Raw genomic sequence first — 18,448 nt, forward strand, 5'->3', positions numbered from 1 at the left:
AAAAGAGGCTTCCATTTAAACCTTTTCATGTTTTGCTATGGATGCTCTCCCTTGCCCCAGAGATTTAGAGGGAATAATCTCCAGGTTTTGTTTTTCTTCCCGGTAAAAATCTGTCCCGGTGTTAGACGGGCTGCCACTTTCCCCCCTGACATTTCCTTTACATAGTGCTGCTGTTCTAAACTGATGGTCACACAGTCCTTCTCAATAACACGGAGACAAAACGCTCTGCATAGCTGATAAATTATAAGCAGGCACCGAGTGTTAGCTTGATGGATTGTTATAGTGAACGTGTGTGAATCATGGGTGTTATTTTTGGTCAAAAGAATTGTGTGAACTTTTCTCCTCTATTTTGAGTGCTTTGAAATGTACTACTTTCTTTTCTTTTTCTCTTACTTTTTTTTTCTTTTTTTGTTCTTTAAGGTGTATGTCAAGGAATTAGGCACCATATCAGAGTAGTCATTTTCTAGTTTTCAGAGTTATTGTTTTGGAGTTGAGGAGGTGGAAGGACTGAATAGAAAAGAATTGTGTGTTGACAAGTGAGCCAGCCTGTGAAATGTAAAAGAAAATTACAGTCACCTGCTTTAAAGGGGGGGGAATCTCCCCCACCCTACCTTACCCCAGGGGTCAATTTTAGAGCTGGGATAGATGTACTGTGAACTCGCTTGTGATTCTAATTAACCATTGTTTTGCAGCTACTGTAGAAGTGCTGGCTTTATTTTACTACATTTCTTTTCAGCCAGGGCTGCAGAGTAAATAGTGTTTGACAATCCCATCACTGAGTCTCTAAATCGCTGCTTCCTAGAGCTGCCCTGTCCTCTGTGTCAAGGGAAGCATTGAGGTATGGGTGTCTGCTTCACTCAAATGTCCAAATACCTGGGAGCATTGCTGAGCTCAATGCTATTCAAAGTGAAGCTCCAGGACCGGTGCCAGGCTGCAAGCTGTTCGTTTCTGGTCTGAGACAAAATAAGTACAGAAATTGAGAGTAAATGTTCAGCAACTTTTAGAACCATCCAAAAGTTTGATTTTATGTCTCTTGAATCTAACAAATAATTGGGGTCTTGATGTCTTCTTAAATGCATTTTCCTGTAATTGATCTTTCATGGAGTGAAAGTGGAAAATTGGTCTTTCAGCACTGATAGGCAAAGTTGTCCTGGGTTAGCGACTATGGTGATGTGGGTGAATGAACATTGGGGTCTTCTCACCCACCTGAGGGGCTCAGGCCATTATTGATTCAAAAGAGGTTAGGGATTTTGCATATATATATATATATATATATACGCAATTATATATATGCAAATATATATATATTGGTCTTTTTTTTTAAATAGAGGCATGTTTTATTTATTTATTTGTTTGTTTGTTTGTTTTGTTTGTTTATACAAGCACTGGGTACAGTCAGAAGCGCGGGAGGGTGAGAGAATTCACCAGAGCCAGAGCGGGGAGCAGAGCAGGCAGAAGGACCGAAGTACACTGCTGAGGGGAGCAGCGGGCGGCAGGAGAGGTCTGCGCGCCATGTGGGACCCTCCTCCGGTGGCCGGGGAGCAGCAGGGGATCGAACCGGCGCTACAGAGGCCGCAGGCAGCTTCGCAACCCAGCGCTCAACCGCTGCGCCACCGGGGAGGCCCTATATTGGTCTTGTTAACATTTCATTGTTGCTGTTACAAACATTTCTTTCTGAGGTTCTCTTCCAGTACTAGGAGAAGGCAGGCTCCATGCTGGTGAATTTTGCTGTGTCTCCTGCAGATGGGGTGTTAAGATCCCCAGACCATACAGGGGTGCCCAGAGAGCCACCTTCACTTGCAGAGCCAGCCCTGAGCTGCTCTACTAGCCCCACCTCTTGGCCAGTCTCTCTGGCCTGGCGAACCTGTCCCTCCATCTGTCGGGGAGGGATTATGCTTGCTGAGCTAATGTCTGGGAAATGTTCTGGAGTTCCTTGGAGGAAAAGCAGAAGCCGCACATTTGTGATACCTTATGCTAAGGGAAGGTGGCTGCAGGATGGAGACGAGGAACCAAGAAAATCAAGAACTGAATCATCTCTTCACTGCACTGCAGTGCCTGGGGTCATCCAGCCTTTGTGACCTTGAACAATTTCCGAGGTGGAAATTTTGCAATGTGATGGGAGAGAGGGAGGGAAGGAAACCAGTCTCCTTTCCCCACCTGGAGCTTTCGCTTTCCAACTAGAATAGAAAGCGTGATCAGCATCGTACTTCCCTGGATGCTTTCGCTCCAGGATATCCACAAGGTTCACGTTCACACTCTCCTTTTTCAAGTCTTGGCTTGTATGTGGCTTTTCAGTGAGGCCTTTTGTGACCCTTTGCCTGCTTTACTTTTCGCCATAGACATTATCCACCTAGTAAGTCATTTCTTACTTTATTGTAGTACAATGCATTAAAGTAATATCATTGATTAAAATGTAAGTTTACAAGGACAGGGGTTTTGTCTGTACTGATCACTGTTGTATCTCCAGAGTCAGAGCAATGCCTAGTCCATGTAGGTGCTGAATAAGAATTTGTGGTATCAGTGAACTGACACTGAGTGGTTAATTTGGGGCCACAGAAGGGCACTGTTAACAGAAAGTGCCTTTAGCTAGCACCTACTGTTTGCCAAGCACTGTGGTAGAAATCTGATGTTCGTTACAGATCACTAGATGTAAGTATCAGATCACTAGATGACGTCTATATATTTAGCTCCATTTTACAGATGGGACATTAACAAAGTTAAGAAACTTACCAAAGGCCACCCAGTCTAATAAGTGACAGAACTTGGATCCAATTTAGTCTATCTAATACATCGAGAGGAATTTCCAAAGAGTCAGTTGGCCATAGTTTCTCTGATTTGAAATGTGATTTGATTTTCCTCATCCTTCATCAGGTTTTTATTTGATGAGAACAGAAATCTAGGAAAATTCAGGCACCACTATTGTGATGTATGAACTTTGCAAGGATGGAGTTGAAAAAGTAGAAGACATCATTGAATAATCACCAATAAGAGAGTGGAAATCAGGGCTTAGTTACATTCAGCCATTGAGGGGGAGTGGTGCTTCTCATTCTTTTAATGTGAGACTCCACATCGACCTAGGCCTAAGTGTTGTCAACTATCATTACTCCAGATCCTGCTCTAGGCTGGGGCCACACCCTCCAGATTCAGCATACTGCCTCTCACCTAAAAAATATTTATGGAATATATACTACTTGAAATAAGTCAGTAGAGAGGACAAAGTTCCTAGACTTTCATGAAATTTACATTTTAGTGAGATGAGGGAGACTGAAAATAAAGAGTAAGCCATGAACTATGGCAATTGGTGTAGAAATGTAAGAAAAGATGTGTAGGGGAGGGACATGGGGGTTCAGGGTGGAGGTAGGCAAGTTGCAGTATTAAATGGAGGGTCCAGGTGGGGCCTGTTGAGGTCATGACCTCTGAACACAGATCTGAAAAAGGCAAGGCAGAGAAAAGGGACTCTGGAGCATTCTAGTTTGCAAGAACAGTGCCTTGGTGCTAAGACACGTTTAAACCTGACTTGTTGGGGAACAGCAAGGAGGTGAACTTTGGGGGAGCTGAATGGCAAGGGTGGAGACCACCAGACATCCCAGTGGATGGGAGATGCAGGTGAAATGAAATGAGAAGCCAAAGATGAACCAAGGTTGAAATCTTTATATTCTTTCATCATTATTCCCTTTTAGTAGCTGACATGACTGGATATTCCCAAAGGATCAGCATTGAAGTCTTTGGTGATTGAGCTGCTACGTTTGCACAAGTTCCTTAATATCTTTGGATGTGGATATTTCCTGCTATAACATGAAGAGACACTATCACTTCTACATAAAATAATCCCTTATGTGACTATTTCTGAATGATTCCTTTCCAGGAGTCATATTCTGATAACTTGCTTGTTTCCTCTCCTCCTTCTTTTATTTATTCATTGGGAATTTTTAAAATATTTGCTGCAACACAAGCACCTTCTGGAACCAGATAGGGGGATGCCAAGGAAGTAAAAAAGAGACTGTCTTCTCTGGCTTGCAGTCTTCTTGCTAAGACTAGATAAGAAGGTAACAAATAAGGTGAGGCTAGGGGAAGCTGTGTCTGGCAAAGCACAAAAAGTGGCAAGAGCAAGAATTCAGGAGATGCCAAGTGAACGCAAAGTTAAGGCTTGAGTGGATGTAAGCGCGTCCATAGTGGCAAAGAACCAGCAATTCGGGTTTGGGGAAGCTGAGAAAAACTTGGGGGGCATGGGAAAAGATGTCCACATGTTCTTCAGAGAGGGGTGATGGTTGTGTTAGAGGAAGCTCAAGTGACAGGAGGAATCTGGCCAGTGGGGACCTTCCCCTACGGGAGCCAGGACCAGGGCATCTGGGTCCCAGCAGGAGGCACATTTGCAGGAAGGGAAGACCATGAAGAAGCTGCAGTGGGGGCCGCCCTGGCTGGTGCTCTGTGGGCTGGAGTGGGCAGACACAGCTCAGGAGACCAGTAAGTCTCTTCTGGGCCCTGACACTTTATCAGCCTCTTTCATGGGGCACATTCTGGGCTTTGAGGTCACTCAATGAACAAGATCTCTCTGAAGGGAAAAAAAAATATTGAAACAAGGGAATGAGTCTTTTTCTATATTGTTGATCCAAATTTTAGAATTGATCTCTCTGTCCACTTGCAAACTTTTCAGTGAGGCATTTTTTCAAAATGTCAACTATGACGAACTCTAGTTTTGTCGCTGAGCCATCCTGGAAACAAAGACCATCCCCAACTGAGGTTTTGGCCAACTTCATTTCCCTCCACCCCACTGTAGCGGTGGGATTTGCACAGTGGCACCATTCATGCGTGCGTTCCCGCTAATGGATGGTATGGCTTGGATGGGCCTGGACGCCAGCCCCAATAAACCCGACAAAGCCTCTCATTTATCTGCTCCTTCCTTTCTCATGGTGTATCATCATGTGTTGATATTTCCAGGCTAATCTTGCACAACTATTGAGAGATTCTCAGGACCGAAATAAACAGCTGGGAGAAGAAATTAAAGAACTTCAGCAAAGGCTTGGAGAAGTCCAGGGCGACAATAAGGTATCGTGAATATGAAAAGGGAAAAGCTGTAATGCGTAATCGTGCGAGGGAGGTTTATGTATAGCACATCGGAAAAATGGAATGCTGCGTTTGCTGAGAAATTTGTTATAGATTTTTACATTTGCAATGAAAATTCAGTTTAGCATTTCTTATCTTTATTGCGGTCCCTTTGTGTGGATGTGTGTGCGCATGTGGTTGTGTGTGTTGCTGGACTGCTCTAAAATATTGTCAAACCCGTTGTAGAAGCTTCATCATGTTCAGCTTGGTGGCGAATAACACTGTGGTTGAGGGCAAAATAAAACCCAAATGCTACACTTTCCCCCCTTCTATACAAATAATGGATTTGTGGCTCAGATGATTTGGAATTATTCACATTCGGTTTTGAATTTTAAGTAGTCATCCTACTAATTATGTTCACATAACCAATTTATTTTATTGCTAAATTTGGCAATTTGTATGGAACATTGCTCAAAATCCACTGCTTGGTATTAATCAAACTCCCCTGTTGGCAACGTTAATTATAAAATATGAACTCATAAACTCCAAACTAAATGTGCGCACTCTCTCCCAGCTGAAGCTACGAACAAAAGTACAATTCAGAAAAGGAAGAAAAACAGCCGAAGCTTAACTCTAGCCCCCATCTAATTTCCCCTTTTGCCAAGATAGATTAATTTTCAACTCCTTGCCAGAGGCAGCTTTCACAGCAGAGATGACCACTGGCGTTTGATTCAAGAAAACCACAGGCTGGGGAGGAAGCATTTTCTTGGAAATGTTTTTCAAATGTTGCCAAATTCTTTGACAAATAATGGTGACATTTCTGGGAGTTGTTGGTTATTGGAAGGCGCCATTTTGAACGATGCTCACCCCTAAACAAATAATGCACGGAAGTGTCGGGTTATCCAGAGAGTTCTGTCGAGCACGAGGTCACAGAGGGTCTCCCCGACACTGCTGGGCGAAAGGGCCCAGCAGGGAGCACTGGGGCATCTTCCTGATGTGACTTCTTCTCCATTTAATCGCCCTTGAAAAAAATTTTTAGACCTCTAGGATTTAACATGTATTTGAAGAATTGGACTCTGTCCTTCCCCGACGTGAAACAGAAAGTGGGCGAGAAGGCCTCAGAAAGTTATAATTAACCAGGACAAACTAATCAGGCCTCTGCAGGGTTGTATGCATCATTACAAGGATCTAAGCTCTGTAACCTAGGTGTTTGGTCAATAATTAAAGGCCAGACCTTCTGAGTCACTTCCACAAGAGATAACAGCAGGACAAGGTTTTCCGGAGAATAAGATGAAGTGTTGCAGGAGTTTCCTTTAAACCCATAAAACTACTGCAGGAGTTTTAGAGACATTTTAAGCCCACAAAATTCTGAAGCATTTTGAGATGTCAGTTTTGGATTCCTGCCTCTTATTGACCAATTTTTTTTCTTATATTATTTCCTTTCTTTTATTTTTAATGAGCTATCCCCACCCCCAACTGTTCTAACTATATTTTAGCTTTATCTTTTAGTTACTTCATTGTAATTCCTTTTAAGCTTGAGATATTTTAGAGATTGATATTTGCCCCTGATATTTCAAGGAAAGAAAGGGAGGAATTTGTGTGTGTGTGTGTTTGTGTGTGTATGTGTGAGAGAGAGTGAATGTGTGTGTAAGTATGTGTATGAGACTGTGTGTACAAATATGAGTGTGTATGTATGTGTGCATGTGTGTGAGACTAAATGTGAGTCTATGATTGCATGTGCATGTACAATGGAATGTGAGTATGCATGTGTATATGTGGGAGTGACCGTGAGCATGTGTGATTACACACACGTGTGTGAGTGTGTGCATGTGTGTGTAACACTAAGCGCCGGTTCGGGCGCCTCCACACTCCACACTTCATGATTTGTTCTCACTCTGGTTTTTATTCCAGTAACTGAACACATTTATCAAACTTTTTTTCTCACCCAAGGTTTAGAATTTAGTGGCTCATATTCATGGCCTGTGAAGTAATTCTCCTGCCAAAAGGTGCAGGCAAGATGTTATAATATTCAGCAGATCCCGTATCTCAGTATCCAGCCACCCCCTCAAAAGAGACCGACTGCAGTGAGCCCCCAGAGGTTCCATTTATTCTCATTTGCATCTGAAGTTATAGGGCTGGTTTATTTTCAGCCCCCGTGAGTCACAGCCACCCTCCCCCAGCCCCACCCCCAGCCATCATCGCTAAGGCCAGATTACTCATTCCATAATGATATAAACATCTTGAGAAACTCAGAAGTCCGTGTTCAAAGGTGGCTGAAGGGTTAACCTGCTTTTTTTCCATTCTTCGTGTTACTCCCTGCTCCAATCATTCCATCACCTTCTACGTCCACCTCCTAGCCGTGCTGTGGTAGGCACTCCATTATGTGCTCCCTGTTGTTTTCTCCAGCACATCCCTGATCACTGGGCACTTGCAGCTTCAGCCGCCATGCTCATTTCAGCCCCTGTGCTGAGCTGTACTGCCTGGTGCGTAGGGGCCTTTGCACCTGCTGTTGTTCGGTCTGAGCCACTCTTTCCCTTTTCTTCCCCTGCAAACTCCTGCTTGTCTTTCGGATCATAGGTCAAAGGTAGACTTCTCAGGCTCTCAGAGGCAGGTCCCGTGCATGCCTACCGTGCCCCCCCCCACTTTCCCTCAGCTTAGACTGGCGTGGCACCCCCATCCCCAAGGGTGAAGCTGCATGCATGCTGGATTCCTGACTGGGGTGCTCCTGTGTTCCTGGGCATTAACACTCCCATTAGTTCCTGACACATTCCCAGGAACCTACGAACTATGTTAGGTGAAGACTTACTGTCCCAGAAATCGGTGGACTCACCACCCTTGTGCTTGTCACCAGTAACTCTCTTTGTGAAGTGAGGAATTATTTAGAAATTTGGAGAAAGGAGCTAAACAAACTGTTCCTCAGAGAAAAGCCAAACCAAACCGAACTCCAGGCATGAGGACTTGGGAAGCCCAGTGGAGAGAGCCAGGGGTCCGTGACCACACCCTGGTAGACCGGGGCTTGTCTGCCCACCTGTTCCACTCAGGGACATCTCATAGCTGCCACCAGGCCGCTCACTCCAGTCCTCACAGCAGGGCTGATGGCATCGTTTTATGAGTAACTCTTAACGTGGAAGGTTTTTATCTTCAAGTTGCCATTTTAACTGATGATCCTGATCCATCTTTTGGGAAGCCCAGATTCTAGATGTTAAGTACATTTAAGAAACAAGGTGATAGGAAATGACTCGCCTTGAATATTTTCAGGTAGACTAATTTTTCCATTTGTTCAGCTAGAGCCCTGTAGCCCTATGTGCCATAAAGCATTTTCAAACAGTCTCTTGAAAGATGTGTTGCCACCCCCGCTTACAGCCAGCTTTGCACTCCCCCGGGGGCCTTGGGGGGTTGGGGGCATAATCAAGTGTGACCTGCCATCCTTCTGGACAGGACCCAAGAATTTCTCAGCCAACGGAACTGACACCAACCCCTGCTCCAAACAGATGAGAGGAGCACAGAGGGAACCCCACCAGACTGCACCCCACCCTTGATAAATATAGTCGTGAAAGGTTACAAAGAAAAGAAGACGCCTGTGGGGAAGGGGGGCGGGGGGCCTCACATCCCCACGATCACAGATACGGATTGCCCAGGGCTTTCAGTGTCTCCATCTGTGAGGAATAAGGACCAATTATATGGAAAAACCCAGACAATGCTGGCGCCTCAAGTCTCAAAAGCAGCCACTGGGAGAATAGCAGCCCCCCTTCCTGCTGAGAGGTCTGTTTGCTGCCTCTTCTGGGCATTAAAAAATAATGATTCAGGGCCTCCCTGGTGGCACAGAGTTTACGTCTCAGGCCTCTATGGCCTGAGTTCAATCCCCGGCCAGGTCGTTAACCCACATGGCGCAGCAGACCTCTCCTGTCTCGCCCGCTGCTCCCCTCAGCAGTGTACTTCAGTAGATCTGCCTGTTCTGCTCCCCACTCTCTGTCTAGTGAATCCTTTCACCCCTCCCACCTCTGGTCTACACCCCAGTTCTTCTATGCCAAAAAAAATTTTGTTTAAAAAAACTGATTCAGGGAAGGGGGACCTGGAGGCAGGGAGAAGTCTCTGAGAATCTGAGGGTTAGTAATTATCAAATGACAGAACGAGAGGAACGCATTTGAGTCACGTGACCAGAGGTGAGCTGGGAGACCATCCAGAAGAGGCAGCCTGGCTGATAGAAAGAACATGGCTGCTTTCTATGGTGTGAGTGCTGATATTGTAACGGACACCAGGTTACCAATGTGAAATCACCGAACATGGAAGCTGGAAGGCTGACACTGCAGAAACAGTCAGTTTCATGCTGCCACTGCCAAGTCCTGTGGTGAAGTATCCAAGGGGTTCATCTTTGCAAATGTTAAGACCAGTTTCTGTTCTTGCTCTGCCAGTTACTGTGTGTCTGGTCTTGACAAGTCAGTTTTCCACTAGCTCTCAGTTTCCTCATCTGTAAAATGGGAGCAATAATTCCTCTCATACAATTGTTTTCAGGTTTTATTATTTATACATCCACACATAACTGGGGGCTTATACTATGTGCTGATGAATGTGCTGGGGGCCGTGACTGCGTTGAGGACTAAGAAAGGCAAGGTACCCATTCTCATGGAGCTTGTATTCTAGTTGGAGAGACAGACAGTAAGAAAATTAAATACTTAAGGTCATCAGACAGTGGCTAGTGTTGGGAAGAAAAGAAAGTAGGACAATGAGATTTGATGATGAGGGTGTACGTGTGCGTGTGATAGGACGTGTGAGTAGCGCAGCCTAGCGCATGGCACCGGTAAGTGCTCCAGAGGGGTAAGTGTTGCCCCTATCTTTAGCATGACCTGCACCTAGATTGGCTTAGAATCCTCTTGTTCAAAAATTCTACCAGAGAATGTAAACTGGTCCAGACATTATGGAAATCTGTGTGGAGGTTCCTCAGAACACTGGAGAGGAATCTATCCTAGGATCCAGTGATTCCATACCCCTAGGAATCAACCCAAAGCACACAAAAATACAAAATTGAAAGGAAACCTACACTCCTGTGTTTATTGCAGCACTCTTTACAATAGCTAAGATATGGAAACATCCCAGATGCCCCGAACAGAATAGTGGATCAAGAAGATGTGGTACATATACAAGATGGAATACTACTCAGCAGTCAAAAATACAAACTCATGCTTTTTGTGGCACTATGGATGGAGCTGGAGGGGACTATGCAAAGCAAAATAAGTAGAAGGAAAAGATAAAGTGATGGTTTCACATATGTGTGGAATATAGGGAAACTGAACCAAGGGTCAGGGAAAAGGCAAATGTTGCAAGCTAACCAGATAACTGAGACAAGCAGCAAGGGAGGGCGAGGAAGTCAAGTCAAAACAGGGGAGGAAGTGCACAGAAAAGAGGCTGTGCTGATGGATAGATCACAGTTGCTGTGGTGGTGGGATAATTGTGGGGACTACACCTGTGGGGAGAAATCAATTACTGTACAAAAATGAACAGCAATGTAAGAACATAAATTTACTAACAAAAAATACAAAAACAAAAATTCTACCAGTAATCTCAAGGTCTTCCTTCCTGATCAGCTCTTTCCACCAAGCTGGGCAGGTAACTCCCAAGAGTGACCAAGATTAGGGTGAGAAGCCTATCTACTGGCAGAGGGATCCCCAAAACCGAGCCCTCCTTTGGCCACCTCGAATGTTGCCAGCTGGGGCATTGTTACTCCAAGGCAGAGCTCCTGGAAGCCTGGGCGCGTCTGTGCACCACGCAGGATGCCAGGAGCAGCCGCTCAGGCGCCCACCGAGACAGCCAGCAGTGGGTTTTCTTGTCAGTTGCTTGGTTTTTTGCCTTCGCTTTGCAGATTACAGACCTTTAGTGCAAAGGAGCGATAATGCAGCGCGAGGAAGTCAAAGGCGAGGACTGTCAGGCGAACAGCAGTCCCTCCCAGCGCCCTGCATTGGGCCTTTCTGGGCCCCCGCTGACTAATTTAAATGTCGCTGTTTGTGCTATTGCATAAACACAGGGTTTTGCCCTTAATAATGAGCTTTATGTTGCAGCAGCTGATGGTCTTTAAGTACCTCTGTTTTATCTGGTGCTGGCACCGTAAAACCAAAGAGCCCTTCTGTGCGAACATACCTCTATTGACGTGGGACTTTTGGATGGATTCAGTGAGCAAACCAATTAAGTCCAAGCCACGAGCCAATAAAGACAAACCAATGAGCAAGCAGGTGACTAATTAAAGTATACTATATCGAGAAAGAGAGCGCTCAGTTGCAGGTGTTTGTGGTGGTCCAGGATGAGGGATCAGAGAGCTCTTCGTAAACTGGCCCCTCTTTATGCTCTAAGGAAACACAGGGATGTCCTAGCCCATAGGAGACGTGCTTGAAGAGGGCACTCTAATGAAAAGCTCTCACCTTGGGGCATGATAGAAATTAATTACAAAGAATTAAAATGAGTGATAAGGGCCCTTCACCCGCTCCAGCCTCATCATATCTTGCTCTGAGATCTTGATTGTGAACTCGAGGCCACAGCTCAGCTAGTTCCCAAGGAGCCAGGTGAGTGCCGCCTTCCCTAATGTTTTAATGTGAAATGAATCAGATGTGTTTGGTCTCAGAGACCATAGTTGAGCCCGTCCTGGCTTGAATGAGCTTGTGGCCTGAGTGGACCAAGCTGCCAAAACAGTGTGGCTTGGACATTTGTTCCACAGACCCGATGTTCTCCTGTCACTTCCATGTAGAGAATTGGTTCTGTGATATCTCTGCATGGGATTCATTTTACCCTCAACGAACGGCCAAATTCCACTAAAGTAAAAAGAACTCAAAGTGGCTTTAAAACTGGTTGTGGGACGTTATGCAGCTTATGGCTTTTGAGACAGTGTGGACACAACTGCCTGCAGGTAATTCAGGACTCCTTAGCTGTGTGATCTTGGGGTTATTTGACTTCTCTGTGCCTCAGTTGTCCTCATCTGTGCAATGGCTGTAACAGCAGTGCTTTCTCTTGAAGGGCAGCTCACTGCAATTCACTTCAACATATCTTTATTGAGGGCCCAACTATATGGATGGGGGCAGGGGAGTGAACAGATGCAATGAGTTGCTGCTTCCAGGGGGCTTCCATTCTAGTGGGAACAGATGGGTTGTAAGCAAATAAACAATAAATATGCAGATGATCCTGGATCAACGCTGTGGGTTACGGGCAGCTACTATGGAAATGCAAAATCTGTGCATAACTTTTCATTTCCTCAAACTTAACTACAGTTGTCCCTTTGTATCTTGGTGGTGGGGCAGGGGGTGGGAGGGGTGTTCAGGAGCCCCCACCCCAACTATGAATAGTGCTCAAGTTCCTTGTAGTCAGCTTCGATTTCCATAGGTTCCACCTGTACAGATACAGATCACTCAACACCCAAGGACATAAGCAACTCACCTCCAGAGCTGGTTGAATCTGTGCAAGTGGAACCTGTGGAGAAAAATCCACTCAGTTCAAACCTGTGTCCTGAGGTGCACAGTTTTTCACATTTGGAGATCTATAATATGAAGTCATTTGATAGTTTTAACTGTACTTTTTATTCATTTAAAAAGGTGCAGAATGGTTGATATTAAAGTTGACGGATTCTTATATTTGGTGAAATATATCAGCAGGTGCTAAGGAGAAAATGCAGGCCGCTAGGGGGCGGTGGAGGGCAGCCTGGGCAGAGAGGCCCCCCCCATGGCGTGGTGGGAGCCGTCCTGTCTGCTCACATGTTCTTTTCTCAGGAACCTGAAGCAGAGTGGGGGGGAGGTGGCCAGATGATGAAGATGTGAGGTGCGGAGACCCTGAGGTGACGCCAGCTTGGGCTGATAGATACCCGGTGTGGGGGCCAGTGCATCTTTTGTGAGGATTAAATAGGAAAAGGTATAAAAAGTGCTTAACACAGAACACCCCCCTCAGGGGGCGCACCGTGCAGCGATTGCTGTGGTTCTAGAGAGCAGCAGCATGGCACCAGCTCCAGGGCCCTCGCCTGCCAAGGTTCAGCTCCCGCCTGTGCTTTAAAAGGCTTGTGATGCCGGCAAGTCACCTTACCTCTTTGACCCCATTCTCACCTGGAAACGGGGGTTGTAATAATGCTTCATCGGGTGCTTGTTGGCCTGTGTTAGGTTCACGTGTGTGAGCACCTGGGACGGACTCTGCACGTGGGAAGGGCTACCGGGTGTTTACTCCAAGTGGTAAGGGGTGGTAAGGGGCTTTGTGACCTACTGAACTGGGTCCCGGGACAGGGAGACTTGCCTCACAGCTCTGTGCCCACCTCTCTGGGGTCCCATCTGTACAGAGGAGAGGAAGGTATCCGCCTTCTAGAGTTGCGCAGCATCAAACGAGAGGCTTCCTATAGTTAAAAAGCACCGGGGACACTGTATGGTCAGTCGGACATACAGCCAGTAATGTGACAAGGGGGTTCCTTTAGTGGTGACAAGACAGTTCTGGATGGTTGCTCAGGCTGCACACTGCACAGCTCCACCTCTCAGGGTCTCCAGTCCCACAATGTGAAGATACAATGCAGTGGCCACTGTCGATGTAACTCTCCATAAAGCTATTGTAGGGTCAGGAATGGACACAGGGCAGGTTTTCTAATGCAGCAGACCAGGTAAAGGAGGAGTTAGAGTCCTCAGTGGTTTTTTTTGCAGGTCTTTTATTGGGATTACCAGGTACATGGCAGACAGGGGGCCTCCCAGCCCCCAGCAAGTCTTCACTGTATCTGGGCTCTCCGGCCTTATCTGCTTCTCTCTTGGCTTCTGCTACTTCTTTCTCAGCTTCTGCTGCTGCTGGCGTCCCCGTGACGCCTCCCTTAAAAGTCCAGTCTCTCAGCCCAGGTGTACCCACTTCAGGTGCCCACCATCAGGCATGCATTCAGGATTGCAGGATTCCATCATCTGTCCTAATGGCGGGAGGGCAGAAAAGCCTGATACCTTTTACCTTACTCTACAGCTATAAAAGACCAATCCTCGTTCTAGTTGGTGCGGCTATAATTCTCATATAGTGACTGTTTGCAGTATTACCGGAACGAAAGCCTAGTGGAAGTGGGGGCTAGCCCTTCCTCCCCCCAAGTCCTTGTGTATTAATGCAAACCACAAGACATTTCAGGAGGACCAGAGGGGGAGCAGGACTTTGACAGGAGTCAGACACCCCTGGCAGGGAGGGGGAAGGGCCCCAAGAGCCGTTTTGCCACATGGTTTCCCGGCCACGTCTCTTGGCCACGTCCCAACTGCAGCTGCGGCTCATCCACAAGCTGACGACTCACACCCATAATTCATTCATGAGCGTTTATTTCCATCTAAATCGGCAGCTGAATGCATCTATTGGTGGCCGTGGGCACGCCTGGCAGGGCACTGCTCCACTTGCGGCTTGGCACCGGGAGGCAAGCCGGAGGGTTGATGGCCCTGTCTGAGGGCATCAAGTGCCCTAGATTGCTTCCTAGCTGTGTCCTAGGTGGGAAATCAACCCCGTTGCCTGCAGCCCACAGATAATCTTCGCTCCAGAGCTCTGCATCCTCAGCCTAGCAGGAACATGGGAGTCTCCTGGGAGCATCTCCACAAGCATTTACTGAGCACCTTTCATGTTCCAAGGCTAACTTTTTTTTTTTTTTTTTTTTTTTGGTGGGACCCTTGCCGGCGGCCGGGAAACGAACCGGTGCTGCAGAGGCTGCGGGCAGCCTCGCAGCCCAGTACCACTGCGCCACCAGGGGAGGCCCTACAGGACTAACATTCTTACAGAAAACCCATCTTCTTGTCCTTAAGAGCCGATCGACAGGTCAACATGTAAATAGCAAAAATTTGTGTCTAACTTAACTTGCCCATGAAGTTCAGAGCACACAGTCATGGGTACTCCTGAGAGGGGGTTTTATGCCTAAGTGTGAAGAGTGATTTTCCCAAATGAATCATTTTCCCACCTCACTCTCAGCCTGGGACCTTGAATTGGAGAGAATCACCCAATTTTTAACATTTTTATTTCTCTCCGATCCTGTCTTCACCATGTCTCTTCCTCCTGTTTTCTCCTCCTCACCTTTTTGCCAAACACATATGCTTGAAGTCCCCCATAATAGATGCAAACTCAGTGCAGCTCCACCCCCTCCCACTCCAGGTTTACAGCAACCTTCTGAGAAAGCTGTTTGTGCTGTCATATTTTTGCAGTGAAAGATACTGAGCTCAGAGGAGGTCAGGCGCAAGCTCGAGGCTGCACAGCTCACAGATGGTGGAGCCGGGTGGGAGTCCTGCGGGCCTGTGGGCTGTCAGCTGAGTCAGGAGGAGAACTTTGCCTGGGGCAGCACTGCCTTCCCCTTTGCTGCAGCCTTGTTGGGTCCATCAGCTCATTTCACTCAAGTTTCAGACCCAACACATGAGCTGACTGCTACCAACATGGGGCACACTTTGAAAATCAATGTTTCTAGCAGACAATTCAATAATGCAAAACAATTTCAAAAACCAGTGGAGGTTAAGAGGGAGTGGTGAGGGAAAGGGATGAGAGTGAGAAAAAAAATGATATGTGTAAATTATATAAATATATAAATATAATATATACAGATATACAGTGGCCCTCTATATTCACAGGTTCTGCATCTGTGCATTCAACCAATTGCAGATTAAAAAAAATCCCTACTATGTGGTTAGGCTAATGATTGCTACATCTGTACTGAACATTTATAAACTTTTTTCTTGCCATTATTCCCATAACAGTATAGTGTAACAACTATTTACATAGCATTTACATTGTGTTAGGTATTATAAAAATAAAGACGTAATTAAATTTAAATAAATTAATAAAAATTAATGTTTCCTCCAGCCCTGCGATTTAATAGTCAAAAGTGTATGCACATTACACACCAAATGATTGTTAACATATTTGTTGAAGCTTAACAGGCATCCAGTATATAAAAGATGACTCGTAGATGGCTGTCAGACCTCAATAAACATGTTTAATAATTAATTGGCATTAAGCAAACATAATTGTGTGATTCTAAATTAAGTGTTCAGCGAAGCAGGCTGTGAATGGGAAACCACAGTGGTGTTTTATTACTTAAAGTTCAGGCTGTCAGTCTGGCTTTTCACATATCAAGTACCCTGCTTCCATAACATGTCAAAAGCCTCCTTTTCCCTCATCCCAGAAAAGACACAACGAGCCTTCTTATTTCTAGTCCCTTTGATCTGAAAAATGTTTCTTCCTTCGTTTGCTGTTTGTCTTTCTGTATATCCACTTGGTGTTATAAAGCCCCAACCCACAAATTGTGTGACATGAACAATGTTTTCACACATCAGCTTCCCATTGAATGAAGCAATTCTGCCATCCACTCCCAATCCCCCTGAATACAGCCGGCCTCGATATTTGCTGTAGTTATGTTTTCTAGAGCCACGTGAAGCTGAATTTGCAAATACTGAATCACACTGCTCCTAGGGGAAATACAGGTTAGTTTCCTGTGAGCTTCTGGTCACAAAGATTTTTGTCAACTTATCAATATATACCCTGTTTTTTTTTTTTTTCCTTTGTTTAAGCTTGAGTCATCTCGAGTCTCATCACCAATAGCACTGTAACTCACACGTTCAAGAAGCTTTTCGAACACGTGTTTTCTCTGTAAGACATGCCACAGCCTTCGTTCCCTTAGGAACACCAGATAACACATCAGCACTATGCATGGGGCCATTTGATATAGCTCAACAAAGGATTAGCAAAAAACAGAAAAATGTGAAAATTATGGCACTACATCGACCATGAAAAGATCACTTGCTTACACTATGAGAGCTGAGCTGAGGTGGCCTTGTTCAACCCCAGCTAGGTACATGGTTGTCCAATGGCTCATGTTTCTTTGCAATGCCACACTCATCCATACAAGTCCACATGTGATGCAGAAAAACCCAAGTATTGATGTTGAGTTTAGAAATAAGCATGTGGTAGACAAAACTACAAATACAGAAGCCTTCCCAGCATTGTGTTACAGTTTTTAATCTTTGCTAAGTTTAAAGGATACCTTGAGTTTGTTTCCTGATTATTCAAAAAATTTTCCCTTACATTCCATCCATCCATTTGTCCCAAATGCCACCATTTCATCATTCTTCACCGCTGTGTAGTACTCCATTGAGTATCTGTTCCACAATTTCTCTATTTGTCTGTTGAAGGGTGATTGTGTGAGTGAAGTAAGTCAAAAAGCAAAAGACAGATAGTGGATGATTCACTCATCTGTGGAATACAAATACCCCAAAAAACCCATGTACAAAGAATAGTAGGAATAAATCTTGAACTCAGCAAAAATAATATAATGGTTATCAGAGGGAATGGGGGAGAGAAGAGAAACAGTGGAGGGAGGCAAAGGGGGTATGGGCATGGGTGGTTTGGTGGAGGGTGAAAAAAATATTTTTTTAAAAAAAGCACATACCCTAAAATTAATGGAGAAGTAAAGGATCCTGAAATTTAAAAAAAAAAATTAATCATCATATTTGCAATAAATTTGTCTTGTGCCTTTCCCCGGTATTTCTTGAAAAATCTTATCTTCCAAAACTTTCTGCCTAGCTTCCTCGGGTTTGTATTTGGATCTATTCATTTTAACACGCACACTCTTTATTTTTTCTTTTTCTACTAATGGAAAATGCAGCTCTTGAGGATGACAATTGCCAAACAGAGGCTCGGAGACGAAGAAGTTGGCACTCGACACTTTGCAGCTCATGAACGTGAAGATCTGGTCCAGCAACTGGAGAGAGCTAAGGAACAGGTGACTGCTCACGTCTGTTAAGAGTAAAGGAGTAGTCTGTGCCCCTTTCTCAGCGAGCGTGGGGTGGCAGCGATGTGCATCAGAGGAGGAAAAAGATGAAAGGAATGATTTTACTCCTCCGGACCCCAACAGCTTCCCAAGCTGCCTGTGTTTCTGGCTTCCAGCAGGTCTATTCTCTTTGGATGCCATTGTTCTGAGCACAAGAAACTTACCCTTAACCAGGCCAGACAGGAAAAGAGCAAAATGTGACAAACTGGCCTTCATTTGCAAGTTTCCACTGAAATGCTGAGCGATGCTTTGTTGGCAAAATCGCAGTGGGTGCAGAGTCCTAGTTAGGGAACAGCTAAGAAAGCCTCGACTTCATTTTCCTTCTCTTACTAATTGGGTTTGAAGAGCAGAACAAGAGTTCTGGGTCTCAAGGACTTGGCAAAAGTGTGTCCGCAGAAGACTCAGAGATGTGCCCAGTTCTGCCCCTCCACGCCTCCAGCCTTAGGGCATGTGGCAGTAGGTGGTAAGGGGCTGGCTCAGTTCTTCCGAGCTGCTGCTCCCATCCCATCTTAGATATAGTAAGTGTCTGGCTGGAAGTCATCCCTTTGCTTTTAGCTTTTTTTATATCCCTGTGTGAGGCGCTTATGGTTTTATAGCATGCGGGTGGTATTAATAAGCTCTCTAAAAGTCAGCCAA

General features: G+C 45.4%; 1 protein-coding gene across 1 annotated transcript in view; it reads left to right on the plus strand.

Moving 5' to 3' along the window:
• The window catches only part of CCDC149 (coiled-coil domain containing 149), a gene marked incomplete at both ends in the record, with an annotated part of 96,488 nt that overhangs the window by 47,135 nt on the left and 30,905 nt on the right, over positions 1-18,448 (plus strand). Inside the window, 2 exons of the mRNA XM_084233567.1 lie at positions 4,939-5,046; positions 17,648-17,764. Of these exons, the coding sequence (XP_084089693.1) occupies positions 4,939-5,046; positions 17,648-17,764 (225 nt within the window). The remainder of the gene's footprint in view (positions 1-4,938; positions 5,047-17,647; positions 17,765-18,448) is intronic.

The sequence above is a fragment of the Talpa europaea genome (genome assembly GCF_964194135.1).
Source record: "Talpa europaea genome assembly, chromosome: 5".
Classification (NCBI taxonomy): domain Eukaryota; kingdom Metazoa; phylum Chordata; class Mammalia; order Eulipotyphla; family Talpidae; genus Talpa; species Talpa europaea.